Genomic DNA, 23104 nt, shown 5'->3' on the forward strand with positions numbered 1-23104 from the left:
AAATGAGGCTAGGCCTCGGTCTTTCCCGGCCTTGCAAAATTACTTGGCAAAATTTTGGGTTAACCAACTTAATTAATTTTAATTGGATTAATTTTAATTAAGTTGGATGTGGAATTTAGTGGGAGCTTCATTAATCGTTTGAGCTATTATTATTGCGTTAATTCACATAATCGGATAACAACTCTGACTAGTTTTAATTAAGCGCGTTAATCGGATTAACCACCTAAGTTAGTTACTAGTTATTAATTAAGCGCGTTTTGCATTATTGTTGCTTAATTTATTTTGTAAAATGCTTGGGCCATTCACTTTAGAAGTGAATGGATGAATGGAATAGATATTCTAATGCAGATTTTACAATACGGCAACTAGTGGGGCCCGACTAGGATAGTAAATACGGACTACGTTCCGTTATGTATTTTTGTAAATCTAAATACGGACTACGTGCCGTTGAGTATTTTTGAACCTTAATATTTAGATTAGTCCTAGTCTTATTAGTAGTTGCATAATTGGTGGTGATGTCTCGAAGATGGCGTTTCTAAGAAGACGAAGCTAAGAAGTTGTAATGAAGGCCCTTGAAGATTTGAAGATTCAAGTTTCAAGAGGTCATGCTAGTTGCCAAATGCATCTTTATTTATGTTTTATATATTTACGCTTATGCTCATATATAATTGCGATGTTAGATGCATGTTTAGGAATTCGAATGTTGAATTATTAATTTAGTTCACTTAAATCAGCCAACATAGAAACCCTAGGTCCCTATAAAATTGAGTTAAAATTTGTCATTCCAAAATAACACTTACCGAACGAATGAGAATAGTGATGGGCTATGCCAAAGCAAGGCATCATTACTTTCCTAGGAACGTAAGGTATACTAGGTATACAAGTTGATTTTGGTTAAACTCAACGATATCGGGAAGGAGTCCTTAGATGTCGTGGCAATGGAGATAAACATCATGGAAGCATTAGATGCGACATTTTATCTAACCAAGAATATATAGCTTAGAGCTATTGGCAATTGGATTGCTTACCTTTAAATATTAAGTGTTTAGACAAGCCAAAGCATGCTTAATCACTACGTCTTGATTTATGGGGTCTTGGAATCGTTTAATTCTCGCCTATATAGGGAAAATTTTTAATGTGTGGATAAAACGCTTAATAAGATTGAAAATTTGCATGTATGCTTTAAATTTCAAACTATTGGTTTTATGAATGGTTTTTCATTACAAATTCTTTTAGTTGTAGAAACATGTCTGCAAATAACACCAACAACAACCAATTTTCGTTACGCTTAATTCTCGATAAGGAGAAATTGAGTGGGACAAACTTCCTCGATTGGCAAAGGAACTTGCGAATATAGTTCTCATGCAAGAGTCAAAGGAATACGTCCTTGATGAGGAAATGCCTGACGCTCCTAATGAGGAGGTCACACAGGCTGCCCTAAACCAATGGCACACTGCCAATCGGGATGTCAAATGCATCATGTTGGCCACACTGTCTTTGGATCTCCAAAAGACCTTCTTTGGAAAGGAGACGGCATTTGAGATCATTTCTGAACTTCAGTACATGTTCCAAGAGCAGGCCCGAACAAAGCGGTTTGAGACCCACAGGCAGATCCTTGAGAGCAAGCTTAAGAAAGGAGAGCCGGTCAGCCCACATGTACTTAAAATGATCGGATTATTTGAGAACATGGAAAGGCTTGATGGTGGGTATTCAACCAAGATGGAAATTGACATTATATTCCACTCGCTGCAGAAAGGCTATGATCAATTCAAGATAAACTATAATATGCACAGCATGGAGAAAACCCTCATCGAGCTTTATGGAAAGTTGAACCAAGCCGAGCAAATGCTCAAGGATGAGGGGAAGCATGATATGCTTATGGTCAAGAAGGGCAAGCCATTCAAGCGCTCAGGCAAGAAGAAAGGCTTTAAGGGGAAGGGTAAGAAGACCTTTCCGCCTAAGTCAAAAGCTACCAAGGGCAACAAGGAAAAGAAGGTAGCCTCTTCTCAATCCGATTCCGAATGTTTCTACTGCAAGAAGAAGGGACATTGGAAATGAGATTGCCTCAAGTTCAAGGAAGATAAGAAGAACGGCACCGTTGCTTCTAGATCAGGTATTTTTATTATAGACCTTAACTTTACTAGCAAAGCATCATGGGTATTAGATACTGGATGTAGCTCACACCTTTGTTCCAATGCTCAGGGACTAAGGAAAAGTAGGAGGCTAGTGAAGGTTGAAGTGCAACTCCGGGTCAGCAATGGAGCAAGGATTGCTGTCGTATCCGTTGGGAAACTTAGTTTGTCTTTGCCCTCCTGGCTTGTTTTAGAACTTGAAGATTGTTTTCATGTTCCAAACATTACCAAAAACATTATTTCAATTTCGGTGTTCTACGCCAAAGGTTTTGAATTTCAGATAATAGACAATAGTTGTTCATTTTATCTTGATAATGTTTTATATGGTACGACACATTTAGAAAATGGTCTTTATGTGCTTTCACTAGACAAACAGGTTTATAATGTTAATGATACCACCAAAAGGGCTAAAACCGTGGTGTCGAATCAAACCTACTTGTGGCATTGTCGTCTTAGCCATATTAACATCAAATGCATCAAGATACTTCTTCATGAAGGGATTCTTGATTCATTCGACTTAGATTCGTTTGAAAACTGCGAAGGATGCTCACTAGGCAAGATGATAAAGCAGCCATTCTCCAAGTTGGGAGAAAGGGCTAGTGACTTATTTATCCTCATACACACGGATGTATGTGGACCAATGAGCACAACCGCAAGAAATGGTTATCGCTATTTTATCACATTCACGAACGACTATGGTAGATATGGCTATGTCTACCTTATGTCGCACAAATTTGAATCTTTTGAGAAATTCAAAGAATTTTAGAGTGAAGTAGAAAATCAGCTTGGCAAGAAAATCAAAGCACTTCTATCAGATCGAGGTGGCGAGTATTTGAGCTACGAATTCGACGATCATCTGAAAGAACATGGTATTCTCTCATAACTGACACCTCCTGGAACCCTACAATGGAACGGAGTGTCCGAGAGGAGAAATCGAACTATGTTAGACATGGTTTGATCAATGATGGGTCTTAGCGATCTTCCTATCTCTTTCTGGGGACACGCACTTCTAACCGCGGCACTTACACCGAACCGAACTCCGTCAAAAGCTGTCGAAATGACTCTATATGAATTATGGATGAAGAAACCTCCACGGTTGTCTTTTCTTATGATTTGGGGTTACGAAGCATATGTCAAAAGACTCATGTCCGACAAGCTTGCACCAAAACCTGACAAATGTTTCTTTGTGGGATATCCAAAATAATCAAATGGGTATTACTTCTACAACCAATCTGAGAACAAAGTTTTTGTTGCTCGAGATGGTGTCTTTTTGGAAAAGGAGCATCTTTCCAAAATGACAAGTGGGAGGAAAATTAAACTTGATGAAGTTCCGAGAAGATGAGCAATAAAATCAAACTGACAAAACTGACAATCAAAGTGCTTTACAAACAGCTGTTGACAATGGTCAGAGTCATTTGAAAGTTGGACGACTAATGACCACGTGAGATTAGTGTGTAGTATGATTTACAGCACCGTTTCTTATGCTACAAGGACATGATTGTCATAAATCATTTGCATAAGTATTACTTTGGAACTATACCGGATCGACCTATGAGAATACTTTAAGAGATTTGACAATCTTCATAAGTATATTACTCATTATGGCTATCAGAACCTTTTTCCTCGACCATGAGTATTGTAAGTTCTCTTGTTTGACTACTAGTCCGTTTTGATGTTGTCAAACGTCTACCGTACAAGGGGATTATAAAGGCAACACTCGGGCTGCTAGGGCCTCTTAGTAAGGGAAGCTAACAATGCAAGACTGGGAATGTCCTCTTATTAATAGTAGGGAACATATCTTTGTTGTTTACAAGGCCTCTCGAAGAGCGAGACTGTGAAAATGCATGGCCGTGCTCATTTGGATTTTAGAAATCATCTGCTTATTGACAGTCGAACTCGGAAATCGAGAATCTGGACATAATAAGGATGACGAAGAATCTTACCTTATAATTCATGAAGAGACATTAAGTGACATAGGAAAAAGGCTATACACTAACAGCACGAAGGACAAGTGGGAGATTGAAAGGAATGGTGTCCTTCGAACAAGTGTAATATTCCGATAGAGGGTTCGGAATTAATTAAAAAAGCTAATTATTCAGTGACATCAAGTGATCGGAATGCCTAGCTGAAGGCCGCTTCCGATCAATAATATTAATGTATAATTAATATTACAACTTAATCTTGATTGAACCATTTGGGTCACACCCAATCATGTACCCGAACCGAAGCGACGAATTAATCTGAAGGATTAAATAAGTCAATAGAGATTTTATGAACTAAGAGCGTCAAAAGTCGAGTCAAATTTATGAATCGACTAGACGAAAAAAATCAGTCAAAATATAGTCGTAGCCTCGTATTGGCCTAGCCAAGCGAGGGCTAGGCTATATATGGTTGCTAGCCATAGTTGCAAGCAAGGCCGCAAGCCCAGCAGTCCATAAGGGTGCTGGCTGGGGCTTGCTGGTCGAGCTCGCGTGCTAGCAGTGTTAGCAAGGCCATCCGCAAGCTAGCGCGCTAGGCCTTGCTAGCTGCTGCTAGCGCTAGCTAGCCGGGCTAGCACGCCCAGGCATTCGCTCTAGCGAGCTGCTGCTGCTGCTAGCACTAAGCTTAGTGCGCGACACATCAACAGCGCCCAGCAACAAGCAGCCCGCGTGTTCGTTGCTTGCTGTTGCGGGAAGGCCTAACTAGCAGCCCAGCCGAGGGCTCGTGCGCCAGCATGGCTGCCTTGGTGCCCAAGGTGGGTTGCCACTTGGCGGCTTCCTATTGCACCTGGCCATTTGTGAGGGATGGCTTGGGGAGCAAGGGAGGTGTGGTCCTCCCATGTGGTCCTCACCTAACCCCTTGCTCTCCTTGTGCCACTTGTTGTTTGGTGATTGTTTTAGCTTTTTAATTAGATTTAAAATTAAATTAAATCTTATTTTGCCTTTTTACCAACTATCCCACATTGAAAGATGATGGGAATTCTTGGGAACATTTCCCTATAAATACCAATCATTGGGTATTGGAAAATACACTTGAGTTGGTGAACTCTAAGGGATCTCCAAAAGCGAGAAAACAGTTTTTTGTAAACTCTAAATTATTTTGGTCTAGCCTCGTCTAAGCTACGAGGTAGGGGCCGGTTACTGTTCGGTAGCGAGGGTATGAGCCGTCGGAGGTTTTCGCACTAGCGGAACTTGAAGCTTTCAAGTCCGAGCTTATCGGTTGAGCAAAGCACGCTTCTAGGGTGAGTATTCTTTCTCTCTCTTCTCTTGTGTTTGTGTTTTTTGTTTATTTGCATGCTTTTGTTTATGTTGTAATTATTATGCATACGATCCGATTATCGGGTTTTGTTTCTGCGCGGTGTCGGACACCACAAAACCCAACAAACCCTTCACCTAATTCCTCTAATTAGGCAATTAATTATAAGTAAGGACCATTAACCATACTATATAATCACTGCCCCTTCATCCTCTCCCCTAGTTAAAGACTTAGCCTAAAAGAGGAGAAATACCCATGGAAAACAAGTAGAAATCAACAATTAAAACAATCAAACTAGACATTAAGAGCAAATAAACCAGCACCAAACTATGAGTAACAACTAATTAACAAAACAATTAGCAAGTTAAGAACGAGGATTAAACTAAAGAAAGTAAGTAAATAAGAGTAAAGGAAGAAGAATTTACTAAACAATTGAAGATTTGGGTTGAAAAACATGAAGAACTTGAAAGCTTGAATGTGCAACAATGAAGATTTGTGAAAATCTAGCTACTTTCTTTCTCTAAAACTAAGCTAATCTACTCTCTAAACCCTAACATATATTCTAAGAGGTCTAAATCTCGAAAAAAAAAAACCATTAATTACAAGAGCTTTGGGTATATATATATATAAGTCCCAAGAAAGCCCCCAATGTACGAAAAGACGATGCACATAATATTCCACTGATAAATCCCAATGGAGCTGGCGCTACTCATTTGTGGAGAAATTACTCCACCTACCTTATTTGTTAGCATGTGCTCTTGTGGAGTGGGCGCTCAACGCAGACTAGTGGGTGCAATAAGGTTTGGCGGAGCAGTCACTCCTCTTCCGGAAAATCTAATTCCAAGCGCCTATAACCTCTTCATTTCTCGGTCAATTTGGGCTTATAAACTATCATTGGAAAGCTCTTGGACTCTAATTTCATCTACAATTTGTATCACTTGAAAATTCTATATGGTGAATAAGATATTGTTGTTTGAAGTTGAGGGTCGCATTATAAAATCATCTTTTCTACTTTCCTTTATTTTTTGCTCCTTTGTTTCTTTGCTTTATGGCTTCCTTAGGTCAACTTAAATTAAGGCTCATATTCTGGGAAGAGTAATCCTTCCAAGAAAGCTCTAGTTCCTTGGAAATCTATGTGTTTACCTAAGTCTTGTGGTGGCTGGAACATTACTTATCTTGAAACGGGAATAAAGCTGTTATTGCTAAGATTCTTTGGGATATGGCTCACAAATCTGATAATTTGTGGGTTAAATGGGTTCACATTTATTATTTTGCTAATAAGGACTTCTGGACTGCTGCTATTCCAAAGAAATCCTCATGGTTACTGAAAAAGATCATGTCTTGCAGGTAGATAATCAATGACATTGGTGGTTGGGATAATATTACTGCAAATGGCAAAATGAGCATCAAGAAACTGTATAGTATTAAGAAACTGTATCAGGCCCCAAAGCTCTAGAGTTACTTGGAAAAGAATCATTTGTAATAATCAAGCTTCTCCTAAAAGCTTGTTTATTACCTGGCTAGCTTTGATGAATAGTTGGTAATTAAGGACAGATTGTTGTCTCGGCATATTCCTTGTGACCCATTGTGCTTTTTTTGTTAATGAAAGTGTTGAGCATTTGTTCTTTGATTGTGCTTACTCTAGAGATATTTGGTTTGTAGTGCTGCAGCTGCTTGGTCTTTCTAGACCTGTTCTTGATTTGTCTGAAGAAATGCAGTGGATTGCTAGATGCTGCAGAAGACCAACTGCAAGGAACAAAATAGCTGCTATGTGTTTTTCTGAAACTGTGTATAGTATCTGGTTGGAAAGAAACTCTATGATGTTCACAGGAGATTGCAAGCCTGCAGCGCTTATAGGTGTAATTGTAGTAAGTCTTTTGATTATGTAATGGTCTGTTGTAGTTTGTTTTCTTTTCCTGTTTATTGTTTCTTGGAACCCTTCCTAGAAGGTGGCTAAGAAGCTTGAGTCCAGTTTGCTAGTTCTTGTCCTTCCTTGAACCCTTCCTAGAAGGTGGCTTGGTTTGGATTGGAACTATTTGGGGTGTGTTTGGCCTGTCTCAGGTCTTTGGTGTTTTGGGTGCTTTGCTTGTTACAGCTTAGCCTTTGTAAGTTGTAACCGTTCTATTATGGTAATAAAAATTTTATTTGCAAAAAAAAAATAACAAAAAAAAAAGGCTCATATTAACACGTGAGAAAAATGAAGAAGTGTAAGATTATAAAAGGTAAAACGGGGGTATAAACACAAAAAATCATGTAAATCACCGGGACCTTGACTACGCTTTACACCCGCACGAACAATGTGGCATCCTACAAAAGTGATGACGAAATGGTTCACTTGAAGAGTTGACATTGGTATTCAAAGTGGAGAATTGGAAACTAGATATTTCCCATAGACCCTTGCAAATTCATTCCCCCCATATGACTTTCAAACTCAAGAAGGGCAATTATGCACTTCAAACTATTGTACGCCACTTTGAGTAGCTAAGGACTTTAAAATGGGAACTAGAAGAAACTGGAATGGGCAGCGTCTGCCGCTTCTCATCAAAGGAAACCTTAGGTCGTTTGGTTCACTAAACTGGAATGGATTGGTATGGACTCTCATACTTGGGTGATATGGATTCTATATCCCATACCAATCTAAAGTTGTTTGGTTTAATCATGATGGAATGGATTCTCATACTTAAGTAATAGTATGGATTATGAATCCTTAGGGGGGAGGTGGGTATAAGATTCCAATGGAATGGGATAGAGTTAAAATCACACAGGTATGAGATTCCATACTTAAATAGCCCAACCAAACAAATAAAACCATGGAATTGATTCTAAATTCATTCCAACCCATTCCAAGAAATTCAACCAAATAGCCCCTAAGTGAAGTAGTGGTAGAGGACAACACTAGACTTCACATCGTGAGAGACCACTGTCTTAATAGAGGTGATCACCTACTCCAGATAAGACTGCAATACTTATATTCATGAGGTTCATTGTTCGAATCTTGTAGGATGTTTGTTTTCTCATCAATAATGATATGGACTAAATGTGGCAATGGTAGTGGTGACGTTGCACAATGCTGGTTAATGATGATGTAGCGCAATGCTACGTGGCACATAAACAATTTTAAGTACGCTTTTTAATATATAAAAAATAATAATAATGTATAAATATATATTTGATTTTAAAAAACAATAATCACATTTTTATGTTATTGCCAAAAATTTGTCAACTTGAATTATAAAGAATATACTCCTTTCCTTTCGCATTAGTTGCAACAGTAGGCTTGGCTTATACTTTAAGAAAAATATAGACTAAGCTTATAGGCTTATAATATAAAGTATTATTAGTAAGAGATAGAAATAATAAAAAAAAAAAAAAAGTAGTGTGGGTGGGGTTGGTAGGAAAGAGAAATAATAAAATATTTGTGAAAGTGGGGTTAGTGGGATAGAGAAATTATAAAATAATGGTGGGTCCTTTTCAAATATAGTAGTGTTGCAACTAATATGAACCGGCTGAAAATGGAAAGTGTAGCAACTAATACTAAACGGAGGGAGTAGTATTTTCAAACGCTATTTTATATCAGTATTCATACTTAGATGCACATCAGCACATGTATGCATAAATGTAAATGACTAGTTTTATTAAAACTCAACTTTATTTAAAAGTTATTGCACAACAAAAACCCAGCAGATAACTTTGCGCTCTGTACATAAGAAACTAGAATCTGAATCCAAAATTTTAAGCATGAGTATGCTTACTATTAACAACAGCAAACATGGCCAGGAACCAAATTATGCATGTATGCCAAACAAAAAAAGTGCAGAAGCAGTCATTTACAGAATATTAATATGCAGTAAGGTAAATCACTAACAACAATAAGACAGCAGAGATCTCTCTAATGAAAGCATCGGAAATATTTTTTGTCATTTCAAATCAATGCTTATAAAATCACCTTAATAAGGTGTCAAAACTCAGAAGCATACACTGGAGGATAAGGATAAAAATAAGAGTGAAAAAAGGGGCACATTTACACATTAGATAGAAGAGAATTGGACTCATGTCACAAGCTGTTGTCATATGGTCAATTTAGATTTCAGACAGAAGCCAAAATCCATAACATCAGATATGAAGACAAGGCAATAAGAAACCAGGTGATGAAGGCAAACGTTACAGACAACTGGTACTTGGAACACGGCAGATGTTCTGACCTGCAGAGGCTAAGATCATTGGAATACAAAACCACAATTCCTGCTGATGAGCATGCGGCAGCGAGTGATAAAGTAGCTGTTACCTGGTGTCAAATTTCTACTTAATGAGTCATAGTGAATAAAATTACACAGCCTAATGCCTAATACAATTACTACCTTGATTTCTTATTAATTGCAACAAAGGGGTATTATTCGTGAGACAAAAAATTCCTTTGTTGCAATTGAAAAGAAACGTAGGTAGTATATGAGCTCAGAGATGATATGACCAGCTCCCAGCGAAAGGATAACTGGTTAAATCACTAAATTAAAACTTGCGAATATGAAATTTATGCTAACTTTTTAACCACTAACAAACATACTTTTCCTCAACTATAAGTCAAGTGAAGGTTTAATGAAGTCACAGGAAAGTAGAAACAGATACACAAATCATAAAAAAAAATAAAAATAAAAATAAAAAAGGGTAAAAAAGAAGAAAAAAAAGAAAAGAAAAAATAGTAATAATTATAAAAAAATTTAAAACAAATCAGCAAGAACCACAAAAAATAAACCTTTGGCATTCACAATTTAAGCAGACCACAACCCACTAGATTCGAGCCTTTAAATTATTTTTCTACTGGTATTAAAAACAACTAATTATATTGTTTAAGTGAAAAATATTTTTAATAAACGACTTCAAAAAAACATATTTATACAAATAAAGCCTGTATTCCTTTTTGGGTAAACCAAAATTAAAGCCTATGACTCGTCTATTTTGTGAAAAAATTCTATGATTTTGAGCTAAAATGAAGTGTCCAAGTGATGTCCGAGTGTCGAGGGTCCGACACGGGTATTTGAGGCAAAATTGTAAATACTCCTTCCAATTCAAATAAACGGAATCTTATGACTGCCATGAAAAACTCCCATTTTTAAATACTACCTGCTTAGATACTGAATGCCCCTATTTCAGCAACATTATCACTTATTGCCACAAATAGTATTATTGAAAATCTTCATCGATGCCAGCTAGTATCACCAATATTCATTCTGTTGTTGCTTCCTTTCCCCCATTGGCACCAGATTATGCTCTTCAGTACATATATCTCACCGTGACTAAAAAATTGTGTTTATATGAAACAAAGTTCCCAAGAAACACTAATGCTGTCAGTATCCTATATAATCATAACACAATATTCAGATTCACTTAAGCCTCCAGCAGGTCCCCAAAAAAAAGAAAATGGCCTCTCAAATATAAAGTATGTCAATTCCTGTTTGGAAAGCACAAATGCCTAGCCTAAGCATGGTAAAGGCACATAATGTAAAAAATAAATAAATAAATAAAGTTTACTGAATACGTACCCAGTCGCCAACAACAAATAGGCTCACTAAGACAGGGCTCTGAAGGTCTCTCTTTATCTTCAGGGCATAGACATCCAGACAAGCAAGTCCAAAGCTCCATAGCACTTGAAGCCCCATAGATGCAATCAAATAGCTAAACCAAAAGATATTGATTAGAATGATTCAAAGCAAACATATCCAAAGCTGCAAAAATTAAAGAGAGGGAAAACAACGCATCCTTTTAGGCAGGATTCACAAAATAATAAAAATAAATAAATAAATAAATAAAGTAGTAATTGGAGTTTCCAGCTCCTACTGAAAACTATGCACAATTAAACCAGCAAACAAGGCAGATGGAAGATGCATGAAGATGTCTACTACACAAGCTAATAGCACATAACTTCAGCTGGTCAAACATTTAATCTAAAGACCTATTATATGCCTCTAGTTTACATGAAGCCCTTGCACTGCAGTATATTTTCATCCCATACATACAAATAGTCTACATATAAAATGTGTAAAGATCAAGTAAAGCAGTACACTCTTAGAGCTATATTTGTGGTTGAAAATTTCTAACACAAAAGTTGATAGTAAAAGAAAGAAACTAAAAGAGAATGCAACCTCTCAACAAGGGATGAAATTCCACCAAATGCTGCAGTCATGATAATGTCAAATTATCAACAGCTACCTGATCTTGACATCTACTCCCTTTATCCCTATTTTAAGACTACAAAACAGACTTTAAATGAATATTAGCTTTTTGTCTCCATTTTACTATCACAATCAGTTTGCTTGTGCCTGGACTTGTGATCATTCTATCTAAGTGATAATTTGGGTTGACTGGGTGGCTACCTCTGCATGGGAATGAGTCTACAGATGGGCTTAAGAGAGCTTCAATTTCTAAGCTCTTTCTTCAAGGGGGAAAACCTGCCCTTTGAATTTGCTCCTATACTAATACTCCATGACGCCATGAATTGAGTAAACATCAAACAGCAAGGATGACAAAGGCAGAGAAACTAGCTGAATACTTTCAAGTGTAAGGGAAATTCTTTATATAACACGAAAAAATTCAAATTCCTTAGAATCCTGAGGCATTGAGGCAGAATATATCGATGGGAGTAAAAGTGGAGCACTGTCAAGCCATCTCAGGTTACGTTTTACACAGAAACTTGTGAAATCCTAATAACATACTATAATTGTTCGGGTACTAAAATGGTCCTACCCATTTTAGCCTAAGCTAATCTTACCCTTATAGGCACAAAGGGCACCAAAGGCCTCAAAAGGTCCATATAAGACAAATACACTATTAGGCTATTAGGGCCCATCATTGCCCTTCCATGTACCACTATAAGTACCCTTCTTAGGGCAGAGGTAAAAGGAGGTCAATCTTACTCCTAAGAGGACCACACTCCTCTCTCCCTTAAACACTCTCAAATATTCACTTTGGCATCTAACTTAGGCGTGGGTCTGCCTCCACCGTCAGGGCTCGAAGTTCATTTTGCAGGTCAACACAAGGCCCAAATTCAAGGCCCACGAGCAGCCCATCAAAGCCCAGAAAGTCATTTTTTTGCCAAAACAATCATTTAACTAACACCAAGCCTATCATAGAGTTAAGAAGAAACAATTGGACACAACAAAATCGAGAGTGAAAGGCAGGTAAGATCTAGCAGCAGTTTATGAAAGTTCACAGGTGAGAAGACAGGCACAAATCACAAGAGCAAAATAAAGAAACAAATACAATCCACATTTTAATTTGATGACACTACTTATGAACTTCCACATAACCTATGATAAAGTTAAGAAGATATCATTGAACACAACGAAATGGGTAGTGAAAGGCATAAATAGGTAATGAGTTTGCAGTAACCCATGGAAGTTCACAAGTGAGAGAACAAACACAAATCAAAGAAGCTAAAAAAAAGAAACATGTACAATCTACATTTTAACTTCATGTCAATACTTACGCACTTTCACAGAAAATATTATCCCCCCCCCACCCTTTTTTCCCACCCCCACCCCTCGCCCCTTCAATAAAAATATCCTTATTAATTTCTTTGACAGTTAAACATCAAATACATTTTCGTAAAATGACAAGTTCTATAGCATTTGTCTTATAGCATAGAATCCAAAACCATGAACATCAATTGGACCCGATTCATATGTCTTTCCTTGGACTCGTTTAAAAAACAAACATGATTTTATAAATGTAAAATGTGTTTGCAAAAAAATGGATAAGAAACAAGAGAAACACCAAATCTAGAGTCAATACCACCTTTACCACAAAACTACAAGAACATTCACTCGACATATGTCATTATAACTCCAAAATTTTCAGGAATTTAAAGCTATCTACGAAATTGCTTCATAACTACTACCTTTTAGTTTGTCAATTTTGTGAAAAACAACCTTTTTAAGTTTCTTTTTGTAAGGAACTCCTTTATTTGAATTAAAGTTTGAGTACCACTACGTTTTGACGGAAAACCTTTACAAAAAATTTGTTTTTGAGACTCCAATTTTCCCTTTTCCCTCCATTACAAATAACTTTTTAATCGTTTACCTTATCTTCTTCCTCTTTCCTCTTTTGGCTAATCACAATGCCCTTAATTACAACCATTAACCAACCTAATACTAACTTTGATTAATATATTCTCCAAATTGAAATTCTAACTTTAAAGCTTGTTGTTTTACCCCTAAATTGAAACCCTAATTGTTATTTAAGAGTAAGGGTAAATTTTGGGGATAATTTTTAATGGAACCCTTACAAAAATTAGACTTTAATCCCTTAAAATGCTTAGAATTACTCAAATTATGCACCAAAATTAGAAAAAATAAGGGTAAGTAAGGAATTTGAAGTTCCAATTAGCTTAATATGAATATCATAGGGATGGAATGAGTTTAATCAATACATCTAAGATTTGTGGCTTGCAAATTGGGTATTAAATCTTGAAATATAACATCATGGTTAGTTCATTGGATACAATTAGGGTGTCATGATTGGATAAGGAGATATATCGCAAAGATTAGTTAAAGAAAAGGAAAAGCGAGGCCCACAAACGAATATTGGTAACTTCTGCCATTAATAGGTAGTGATACTCAAAAAAAAAAAATCTAACAAAGGTAGCTGTTCACAGAATATATATATATATATATATATATATATATATATATATATATATATATATATTAAAAAAACACCTTATAAGGTAATAATTAACGGCAATGGCAAACTAAAAGGTGGTGGTTCACAAAATTTCCATCATTGAAATTGTATTGTTTATAAGGTTTTCAATTTCTTGCCTTAAAAAGAGATTTTTTTCATTCCATAATTTTAAATTAGATATCAAGTGCAAAAGGTCAATTTAGACATTTCATGTGGACAGCATTTGCTCACCCTTGGCTTATACAATAGACATAATCACGTTCAATTTTTAATAAACATTTTTGGTATATAAAATTCTGGGTTTCTTGTTACATTTATTTACAAGCATGTTCTAATTTATTAATAAAGTTCTGGTTTTCTTATTCAATGTATTATACAAGCATGTTTTATTTATTACATGCAAGTAATGTTCTTAGGATGAGCTCACAGTTGTTCATAACAATGTCAAATGATGTTGAAATGCTAAATATAAGTATTATATTCTTATTTTATTAAGTTTGGAAAGTTGATATTGGATAATTCAAACTATTGAGTATAAATTGAACATGAAGGTGTACAAAATCAGAATGTAATTCAAAGTTCAAATAACTTTTATGATAAATTGAAGTTTGCCAAATAAACAGAAATCATGGAAGAAGCTCAATGAGAAAGGATACAATGGAATTTTCAATGAAAAACCTCAACTTTGGGTTATTCTAGTATAATGCCAAATACTAGTTAGTCTAGTATAATCCCAACAATGGGAAGTTCCTTCCCATAGGAACCGGGGTTACCGGTTACTTGGTCAACTGTTACATTTCTTTTTCTCTATTTTTTTTAAAAAAAACTCCTCCCCTTCTCTCTCCCCTTCTTTTCCCAGCCACCTCCTTCCTTTCCCTGCTAACCAAACCACAACTGCACCCCCAGCCTAGTCATTTAACTCAACTTTTAACCTTACCGCCTCAACTCAAGAACCTCCATCTTCCCTGATCTCATTTTCCTACATCAAGCTTCTACCTCTTTATTAACGCAAAATAAAGTACAAAATCAGAAGGTCAACAATAGTTGCTTAAACACTCGAGTATTGCTAAACAAATTTCATTTTCCTCATTCAAATGTTATCATTAAAAACTTTTTGCAATCTGCAAACATGAGATAATTCCAACACATTAATAAGTAATTTTGCAACAAAGAAGATAACTTATACAATTCTAATATTAAAAAATCTGCTAGATTTCTACTCGCATTACAAAACCAATCACTACAATATCAAGAAAAAAGATAAAACAAACTATGTTCGACAAACTTTAACAATATACTCCCTGTCCATGTAAAATCTTCATGTTAGGCTTTGGCACGCATATATTAACGAATTTATTAAAGTGGAATAATAGTGTGAGAGAGAGAATTAGGGTAGGGGTCTACTTTCCATGTACTAAGGAAGAAATTTTTCTATTTTAAGTAATAGACTAATAGGAAGAGTTTTTGTGGATATATTGAAATTGTTTACATGAGGATTATTTGTAGACAAAGGGCGTGTTAAGATAGGAGGAGATCATTGCACTATTGTTGCTTTGTGTGCAGCAATTGGCGGTAGCCAATCAACTAACACGCGGCACCTTGCTAGTTGCTAATTAATCTGGATGCATGAGTTAGTGAGTGACAATGACAGAAGCTGAGCAGGAGTACAAGTGGCACAGTGCAGTAGCCACAGTACAAGAAAAGATGGAATCTGGCGTCGAGCAAACGGAAGTGAAGCAATGCCTTGGTCAATTTTCAAGCAAAAACTGAGGGAGAACTACGAGAGAAAGAGAGGAGTTATGGCCTTAGGGACTGACTTTCTAAGAATATAATTTTTTTAAAAAAAAAAAGGCTAATCACATAACGCCACATGGCCAAGTGACCTGCTAGATCAGTTAATGAAGGTCATCAATTCATTTGAGAAAGTAAACACCCATGCCATAGTAGAGATTAATATGTCAAAACACTCATAATCGGTATTATTCATGTGAAGTTTCCTACTTATATATAACGCATTCAATTTGGTTTCAATCCGGAGAAATTCATAACAGAAGTCATACATTTCTTAAGAAATTTCAGGAAGTACCTCAAAAATAAGAATCTTTACTTTGTTTTCATTGCCCTGGGATCCTAAATGAGGCTTATAAGTTATAATGTGTACCTATGGAGATGCTTCAAGGACAAAAAAATTCTACTACATACATTTTGACTATTAAACCAGAATTAACTTTGAGTCCAGTCAATCCTCGACAAAAATCTGTGACAAATGCTTTTTATGTGACAGCATGACTTTGCTTGATGAGATAAGTGAGTGCTTCAGTGATAAGCTAGAATTTCATAGAGAGCCTCATATTTCAGAGTCTAAAGTTGTGTTGAACTAAGACAAACTCTGGAATTTGAATTTAGATAACGAAGTAGAACTCTGACTTATACACCAAAACAATCAAAAGTGTGACAATTGTTACCCAAAAAAAAACAAAAAATAAAAAAAAATAAAATTTTTTGCTTACCAAGAGTCAATCATGCACAATAGTAGGCAGAATAATGAAATGCAGTATATGGTCAGAGGCTTAAGATGGGAATATACAGTACAAGTATTGTATGATGGGATAAATACCTCATAAGATCAAGTTCTATTATGTGGATACCAATGGGAATTTATGCCCCATGGTGGTGGAGATGAGGTAGTTGCATTAGATTCTACAGCCACATTAATCAATAGTAAAGATGGTGTATGTTGTTTACTGATGATATTGTTTTGGTGGATGAAACTAAAGATGGAGTTAATGCTGAATAGGAGCAATAGAGGCAAAGGTTAGAAATTTAGAGGGTTTAAGCTAAGTCGGAGTAAAATTGAATATTTGGTATGCCGCTTAGGTACACACATGGGGACAAGCGATGATGTAGTGAGCTTGGACAAAAAGGACTTGACCATGAGTGAATTTTTAAATATCTTGGGTCGATCATCTAGAAAAATGGTGGCATTGATCAAGACGTGGCCCACGGGATTAAGTCGGGGTGGCTTAAATGGAGAGAGGTCACGGGAGTGTTATGTGACCAAAGCATTCTAAGTATGAGCACAATAAGAAGATGGAGGTTACAAAAATGCACATGTTAAGATGATTGTGCGGGAACACTCTAAGAGATAGAATCAGAAATGAGGTTATTCGCAAGAAAGTTGGTGTTGCAGGCATTGCAGACAAATTAAGAGAAAATCGTATGCGTTGGTCGGACATGTAAGATGGAGCCCAAGGGTGCACCGGTACGAAGAGTGGAAGAGTAGGACCATGGAGGGGTTAAACGAGGGAAAAGGAGATTAAAAATAACTTTGTTGGAAGGAGTTGAGAAGGATATGAAGCATATGGATTTGGATGAGAATGGGGCATTTGATCATAAGGGATGGAAAGGGAAGATTTTTGTGGATGACTATACAGAATAGTCACTTTTGGTTCATATAGCCGACCCCACTTATGGGACTAAGGCTTTGATTGAATCAATCAAGAGTAACGAAACAAGAGATAATATGGGATAAATTTTACTCAAGGTAGAATGCAAGGAACACAAATTAATTGATATGTCCACATTATACAAATGAAATAGTGAGGTTTACCAAATTCACCCCTCCCCCTTCCTCAAATGAGCAAGGCACTTTGTAGGTCCCTTTCCCACTAAATCACTTAGGTATGTGATATTAAGATGTAAAATGTTCAGAGTGGTGAACTATCAATCTATACAGTATGCGCAATTTTATGGAGAAAACAACAAAAATCATTAGATTATGAGAGGAGCAGACAAATGAAGAAAGATAAGACATAACTGGCAAAGATGACGAGCAGTGGCATTTCTACATTACTGTAACTGGCATATGAACAATTTATCATTTATTTCAGAACTAAGGTTTTGACTAATTTACCCCAGAACTAAAAGATTAAAGTATTCAGATAACATAGAAGAACCTCAAAGATTGGAGATTCTGTTGCTGGAAAAAAGTGACCAAAATGGTAGCTGATCAGCTCTGAGCTAGTTCCTTATCACAGGAAACGATAGTACAATATACAGCAGGACCAACACTTTCATGTTATATGGAGCTGCCAGAGTGCCCTACCAATTGGAATTCAAAAGGCAAAAGGAAGAAGTTGACCGACAGCATCCTACCATAAAAGTAGACTTAGGGCATACATATTTTGAAAGAATGAAACTCTGAACCCACACAAAGCCAAGGAAATTTTCAAATTTCAGTTTGGTACTTCATTCATTAACTCTGCTTATCTAATGTCTCGGAAGTGTTTTCAAATGTGCTACTGTTCTTATAAATCTGTAATACAAAATGGTTGAATGATACAATAACTATACTGATGATATTATGAGTAATCTAATTTATAGAGTATGGTTGCATTATTTAAAATTATAAACAGCTTAAACCATGTTAAATATATAGTTACATAATCATATATTTTACGGTGATTAAATTAAACTAATCATATATTGGAGAGTAGATATAAATGGAAAGCCATAAGTAAAAGTCAAGAGCAAGGGTGGCAACCTTGGAGCTCCGCGATAGGAATAAACAAGAACTTAGAGGAAGATTGGGGCATGATCATGCTAGGAACTGGTGGCTTAAAGCACTAACAATGGCAGAAAATAAGAAGAAAAATTCTGATTATAGTATTAAGATGAGAATTACAGTAAATCATGCGATAATACCACTTTCGAGAGGTGGATTCTCTCTTAATATGAGCTTTCGAGAGGCTCACTCTCTCCCAATGACAAACCACTCAATATTCATCATCCCCTCTTTCCTCCTAATGAGACCTATTTATAGAAAATCCCTCCTGACAAACCTTTAGCTTATTCCCCAAGTTACTACTAATAGACTATGACTAACATACCCTTCCCCTAAATATTGATTCCTTGCACATCAGTGAAATATGAGGAGACAGAAATTGATGTGGTGGAGCAAGAAACATGGGAGACAAGAATTGGTGCCTTAAACCCATATGCATTAAAATGCAAGCTCTAAGGCGTTGCTACAACCATCGCATGTAACTAGCTGTGAAGTCGAGTAAAATGGTGAATGATGATATTTAGAGCTATGAAGCTGTTTTAATGCTTCTTGCTGCCCAATACACTGCAATGTTTTACTCCTCTCTTTCCATTAAGAATTTTCTTTAGTCTATATTTGCTAAGAGAATTCTCTGGTGCCTGGACCATCTACATTATTTCGTAAACTTCAGTTTCACCATTGGTTTAGAAACGAAACGCAACATTTATCCCCGGAATATTTCCCTCCACTACAACACAACCTCCACGGTAAGCACAAAACAATGGCATTACAGGCCTTAACACAGTTTAAGAAAATCACTCCCGTACAAAACCTTCAAACACTTCATTAACACAACATAACCAATAATATACCTCCTCTTAGTAGGCATAACCCACCCGTCAAACAACAAACAATAAATAATTTCCGCAATGCAAACACACCTTGTAAAATCAAACAAATTTCTCAAATAACAAACTAACTTAAACCAGCAATAAACATCAAGTTATAGTAAACCCTAAGATTAAGATTCATTTACAAATGATAAAAACAAAATTATAAAAAAACAAGAACAACAATATACTAAATTAACATAAAGTGAAGATTAAGTATTACCAGAAAGCAGTGTAGGAAGCAAATCCAGCAGCACAAACCATAAAAGCAATGGAAGCAGCAGCAAATCCACATTGCCCAATTCTTAACATTAATCCAGTCTTTGTACCTGGACTTCCAACCACATCCTTCATCTCGTCACCCAGACTATCTTTCACTCTCCAATACTTCACCCAAAAGAAAAAAAAATGCCCTAGATTTCAAAATCCATCATCCCCAAATAATCTGGGTTCTCCCACAATCTAGAAACCTATACTTGAATCTCGTTGCTCAACCAGAAAAAGTGAGAGTGGTTCCTTACTGGGGAAATGCGAGATTTTGGGAATTTTGTTCTAGAAATTCAATTGAAAATGTAGAAATTAGTAGGGAAAACTGGTGAAATTAGATTTTTGGCTGCTTTTTTCGACTGTAACAGTAATTTTAATCTCTGACAGTGAGCTGATCACATGGAGGCAAGGGGAACTTTTAAAAGAGAAAACTATGGAGTAGTTTATGGCTTTGTTTGGTTTTGCTAACGAGGGTTGTTTATTCTTTCACGTTTTTTAAGCATTGTACTTATAAAATGTGACCTTGTTTTATATTTTTAATTTTAAATACGGAGTACATATCGATTTATGATTAGTTGTTGACATTTATTAAAATAAAAAAAATTAAAAATTTATATCTATTATATATAAAAAAAATTACTATATAATTAGTTAAAAAAATTAAATAAATCTTATACATAATTAACGTAAAATCTCAAGTGATGCTTTGAAAAATAAAAAAAGGGAGTAGTGTATTGAACATTTAACTTTTTGGTTATTTTATGTATTAAAAAAATAAACAATTAAGAATTATTGATCAGATACTTTTACATAACCAACTAGTCAAACCATTTAATACAACTAGTTAGTAAACCAGCTAATACAACCATCTATATCTGTAGGGTTTTAGATACTCTAAGCGAAATTTCATGAATCATATTGATAGACACTAAACAGGATCTCATGCATATACAAATAAAGGATCACAAAATAGTTTAGAATTAACCTTTGAAGCGTGAATCCTCTTAGCAATCTTTTTCTCTGCGGGAGACAAAGAGCCTCAAGTGTGACTCTGATCCTCTATTCGGTTTCTTTTGGGTAAAAATACCCAGGCCACGTGGCCCAATAAGAGAGTGACACGTGTCACCTTTAGAGAGGTTCAAAATGAACCTCTCCTCAGCTGACACGTGGCACTCCCAATCAGTGTAAAAATGACGGCCTTCAGGGCCCAATTCCCTAGACTGCCAAAAAACGGCGCAACCCATCAGTCCTATGTTTCCGTAACCTAGGACAGGGGTACGAATCCCAATGACCCTATAAATCGGGAGATTTTCCCCACTTTGGGAACAACATTCATTTATTGAAAAACACTAAATTCTCTCACCTCAGAGAAAACACCTGATCTCGGAATCCGAGAAGATCCCACTCTACTTTTCGCACTTTTTTACATTCTCCGTACATGTTCTTACTTGATCGTCGGAGGCGGAACTCCACCCAACCGGAGTCTCCGTTGTTTTGCAGGTACAGGCGCTCGGAGTCTAGACTTAGTGACGTAACTCTCCCGAGGGACACATAATGTAATACCCGTAATTTTTCTTTTTAAGTTTCGGGACGAAACTTGTTTTAAGAAGGGTAGATTGTAATACCCGAATATTTTAAGATTTTATCAGATATATTTTATGGCTAAAATATGATATTTTAAATTATTTTATAAATTCGACTTTATACTCTATTTTTGTTATCCTATAAAAATTATCTTTAATCCACTAAATATATTTTATTGTAAAACCTTAAATATACATATATCAGCCGTCACTTTTATTTATCCTTTTATTTCTTTAATTAACTTTATTTGCATATATTGTGGTTTGGCCGTGAGTTTTTGCCTATCATCAAAATCATGCAAATCTTGAGTAATTGTATTCAATAATTGAAGTCAACCCTTTCAATTCGTGATCATCAGAGCATGCAAGTAGCAAATTTATACTCATGATTCCATTATCATCATGATGCAAGTCAATTACTAGACATTGGCGATTTATTTTTGTCGAGGCTGTAGTATGTGCGATTAATTAGCTGGAAAGGTAATCACACGAATTTATTAATCTTGGAGTTGTATATTTATAATATATTGTTTCGTAATCACACTAATTTAATCTTCTTTTTTTTTAGTTGTATGTTTATAATCTATTATCAAGTAATCACACTATCAATCTTTTGGTATTGTTTGATTATAATTTGATTGTATTATTTATTTTATGTAATCACACCAATCTTAATCTTTGAAATTGTTTAATTATAACTTATTGTTTGTATTGATTGTACAACGTATTATTGTGTGTCAGCTATGTGCTTACGTAATTATATGTGATGGATGTGTTACCGTATGATATTATGGAATCATATTATATACTAGTTTTCTATAATTGTGTACTAGTATAGTATTTTTGAAAATTTGATTATTGGTATCGTATCAGTTTTTTTTTTTATATAAAATTACAATCTTGGGAATTTGGATGATTGATTATACGTGATTGATGGTCTCCAAGGCTTATTGGGAAACGAGTTGTAACTATTATGTCATGTTAAATGACTATGTTCTAATAATATTGAAATTGAAATACTGTTACTTGGGATTAAATTGATTTTGTGCAATACTCATGTGCAATGTGATCGGACAATTTAATCTATTTAAATGTACATTAATTAAGAAGGGAAATGAAACCCGAAAGGGTGAAGAACAGGTTGCCCACTAGTGGTTATGGTTGCTACTAGTTGGTTTAAATTGATGTATATTGCTGTTTAGTCTTCCTCCTAATCAATGGGTATTAGTGAGGGGTGTGCACACTAGGGACATTCTGTTTAATTTATGGCCATTAAGGGTTACGCGCGGCCCTCTGTAAAGTAGGTGGTGACAGGGACTAGTCCCGGCTTACTGGCATTCTCTTTTCCTTTCTTAACTAAAGTAATAAATTTTATGTGACAACTTGATTTTGACTTATTATTATTTGAGGTTGAGTTTGACAGGGGTTATTTTCTGAGTACGGAGTTATTTTACCCTTGAGGTGTATATGTGTAATGTAGTTTCGAACTACTATGTTTTAAGTGGGTTAATTATATTAATTATTCTATTATTCTTTGTATTTTGATCAGTGGTGATTACTCAGCTTTTTGCTGACGTGTGTGTGTGTTTGTTTGTTGTGCTACTTGTGTTTGCGACCATGTCTTTTTCTTATGGTGGCCCTGCGACGATCTATTTTGGAATTTGTCCTTAATGGTGAGCAGTTAAGTTTGTCTAAACAGGTTAATCAAGTAATCGTAGCTAAAGGAGCTCAAGTGTTTCGATTAGTATTTTATAACAAGTTTGTAAAGTTGTATAAATA

The 23104-nt window shown here is 35.8% G+C and overlaps 1 protein-coding gene across 1 annotated transcript; it reads right to left on the reverse strand.

Moving 5' to 3' along the window:
• Positions 1–9252: 9252 nt before the first annotated feature.
• Positions 9253–20233, reverse strand: LOC110682860 (CASP-like protein 5B2). Its single transcript, XM_021859202.1, has 3 exons — positions 19699–20233; positions 10904–11036; positions 9253–9651 (listed from the first exon to the last, which is right to left on the reverse strand). The coding sequence occupies exons 1-3, from the start codon at positions 19827–19829 to the stop codon at positions 9454–9456; spliced, it is 462 nt and encodes a 153-aa protein (XP_021714894.1). The 5' UTR covers positions 19830–20233; the 3' UTR covers positions 9253–9453.
• Positions 20234–23104: the final 2871 nt, after the last annotated feature.

Source organism: Chenopodium quinoa, unplaced genomic scaffold (assembly GCF_001683475.1).
Source record: "Chenopodium quinoa cultivar QQ74 unplaced genomic scaffold, ASM168347v1, whole genome shotgun sequence".
NCBI classification, from domain to species: Eukaryota; Viridiplantae; Streptophyta; class Magnoliopsida; order Caryophyllales; family Amaranthaceae; genus Chenopodium; species Chenopodium quinoa.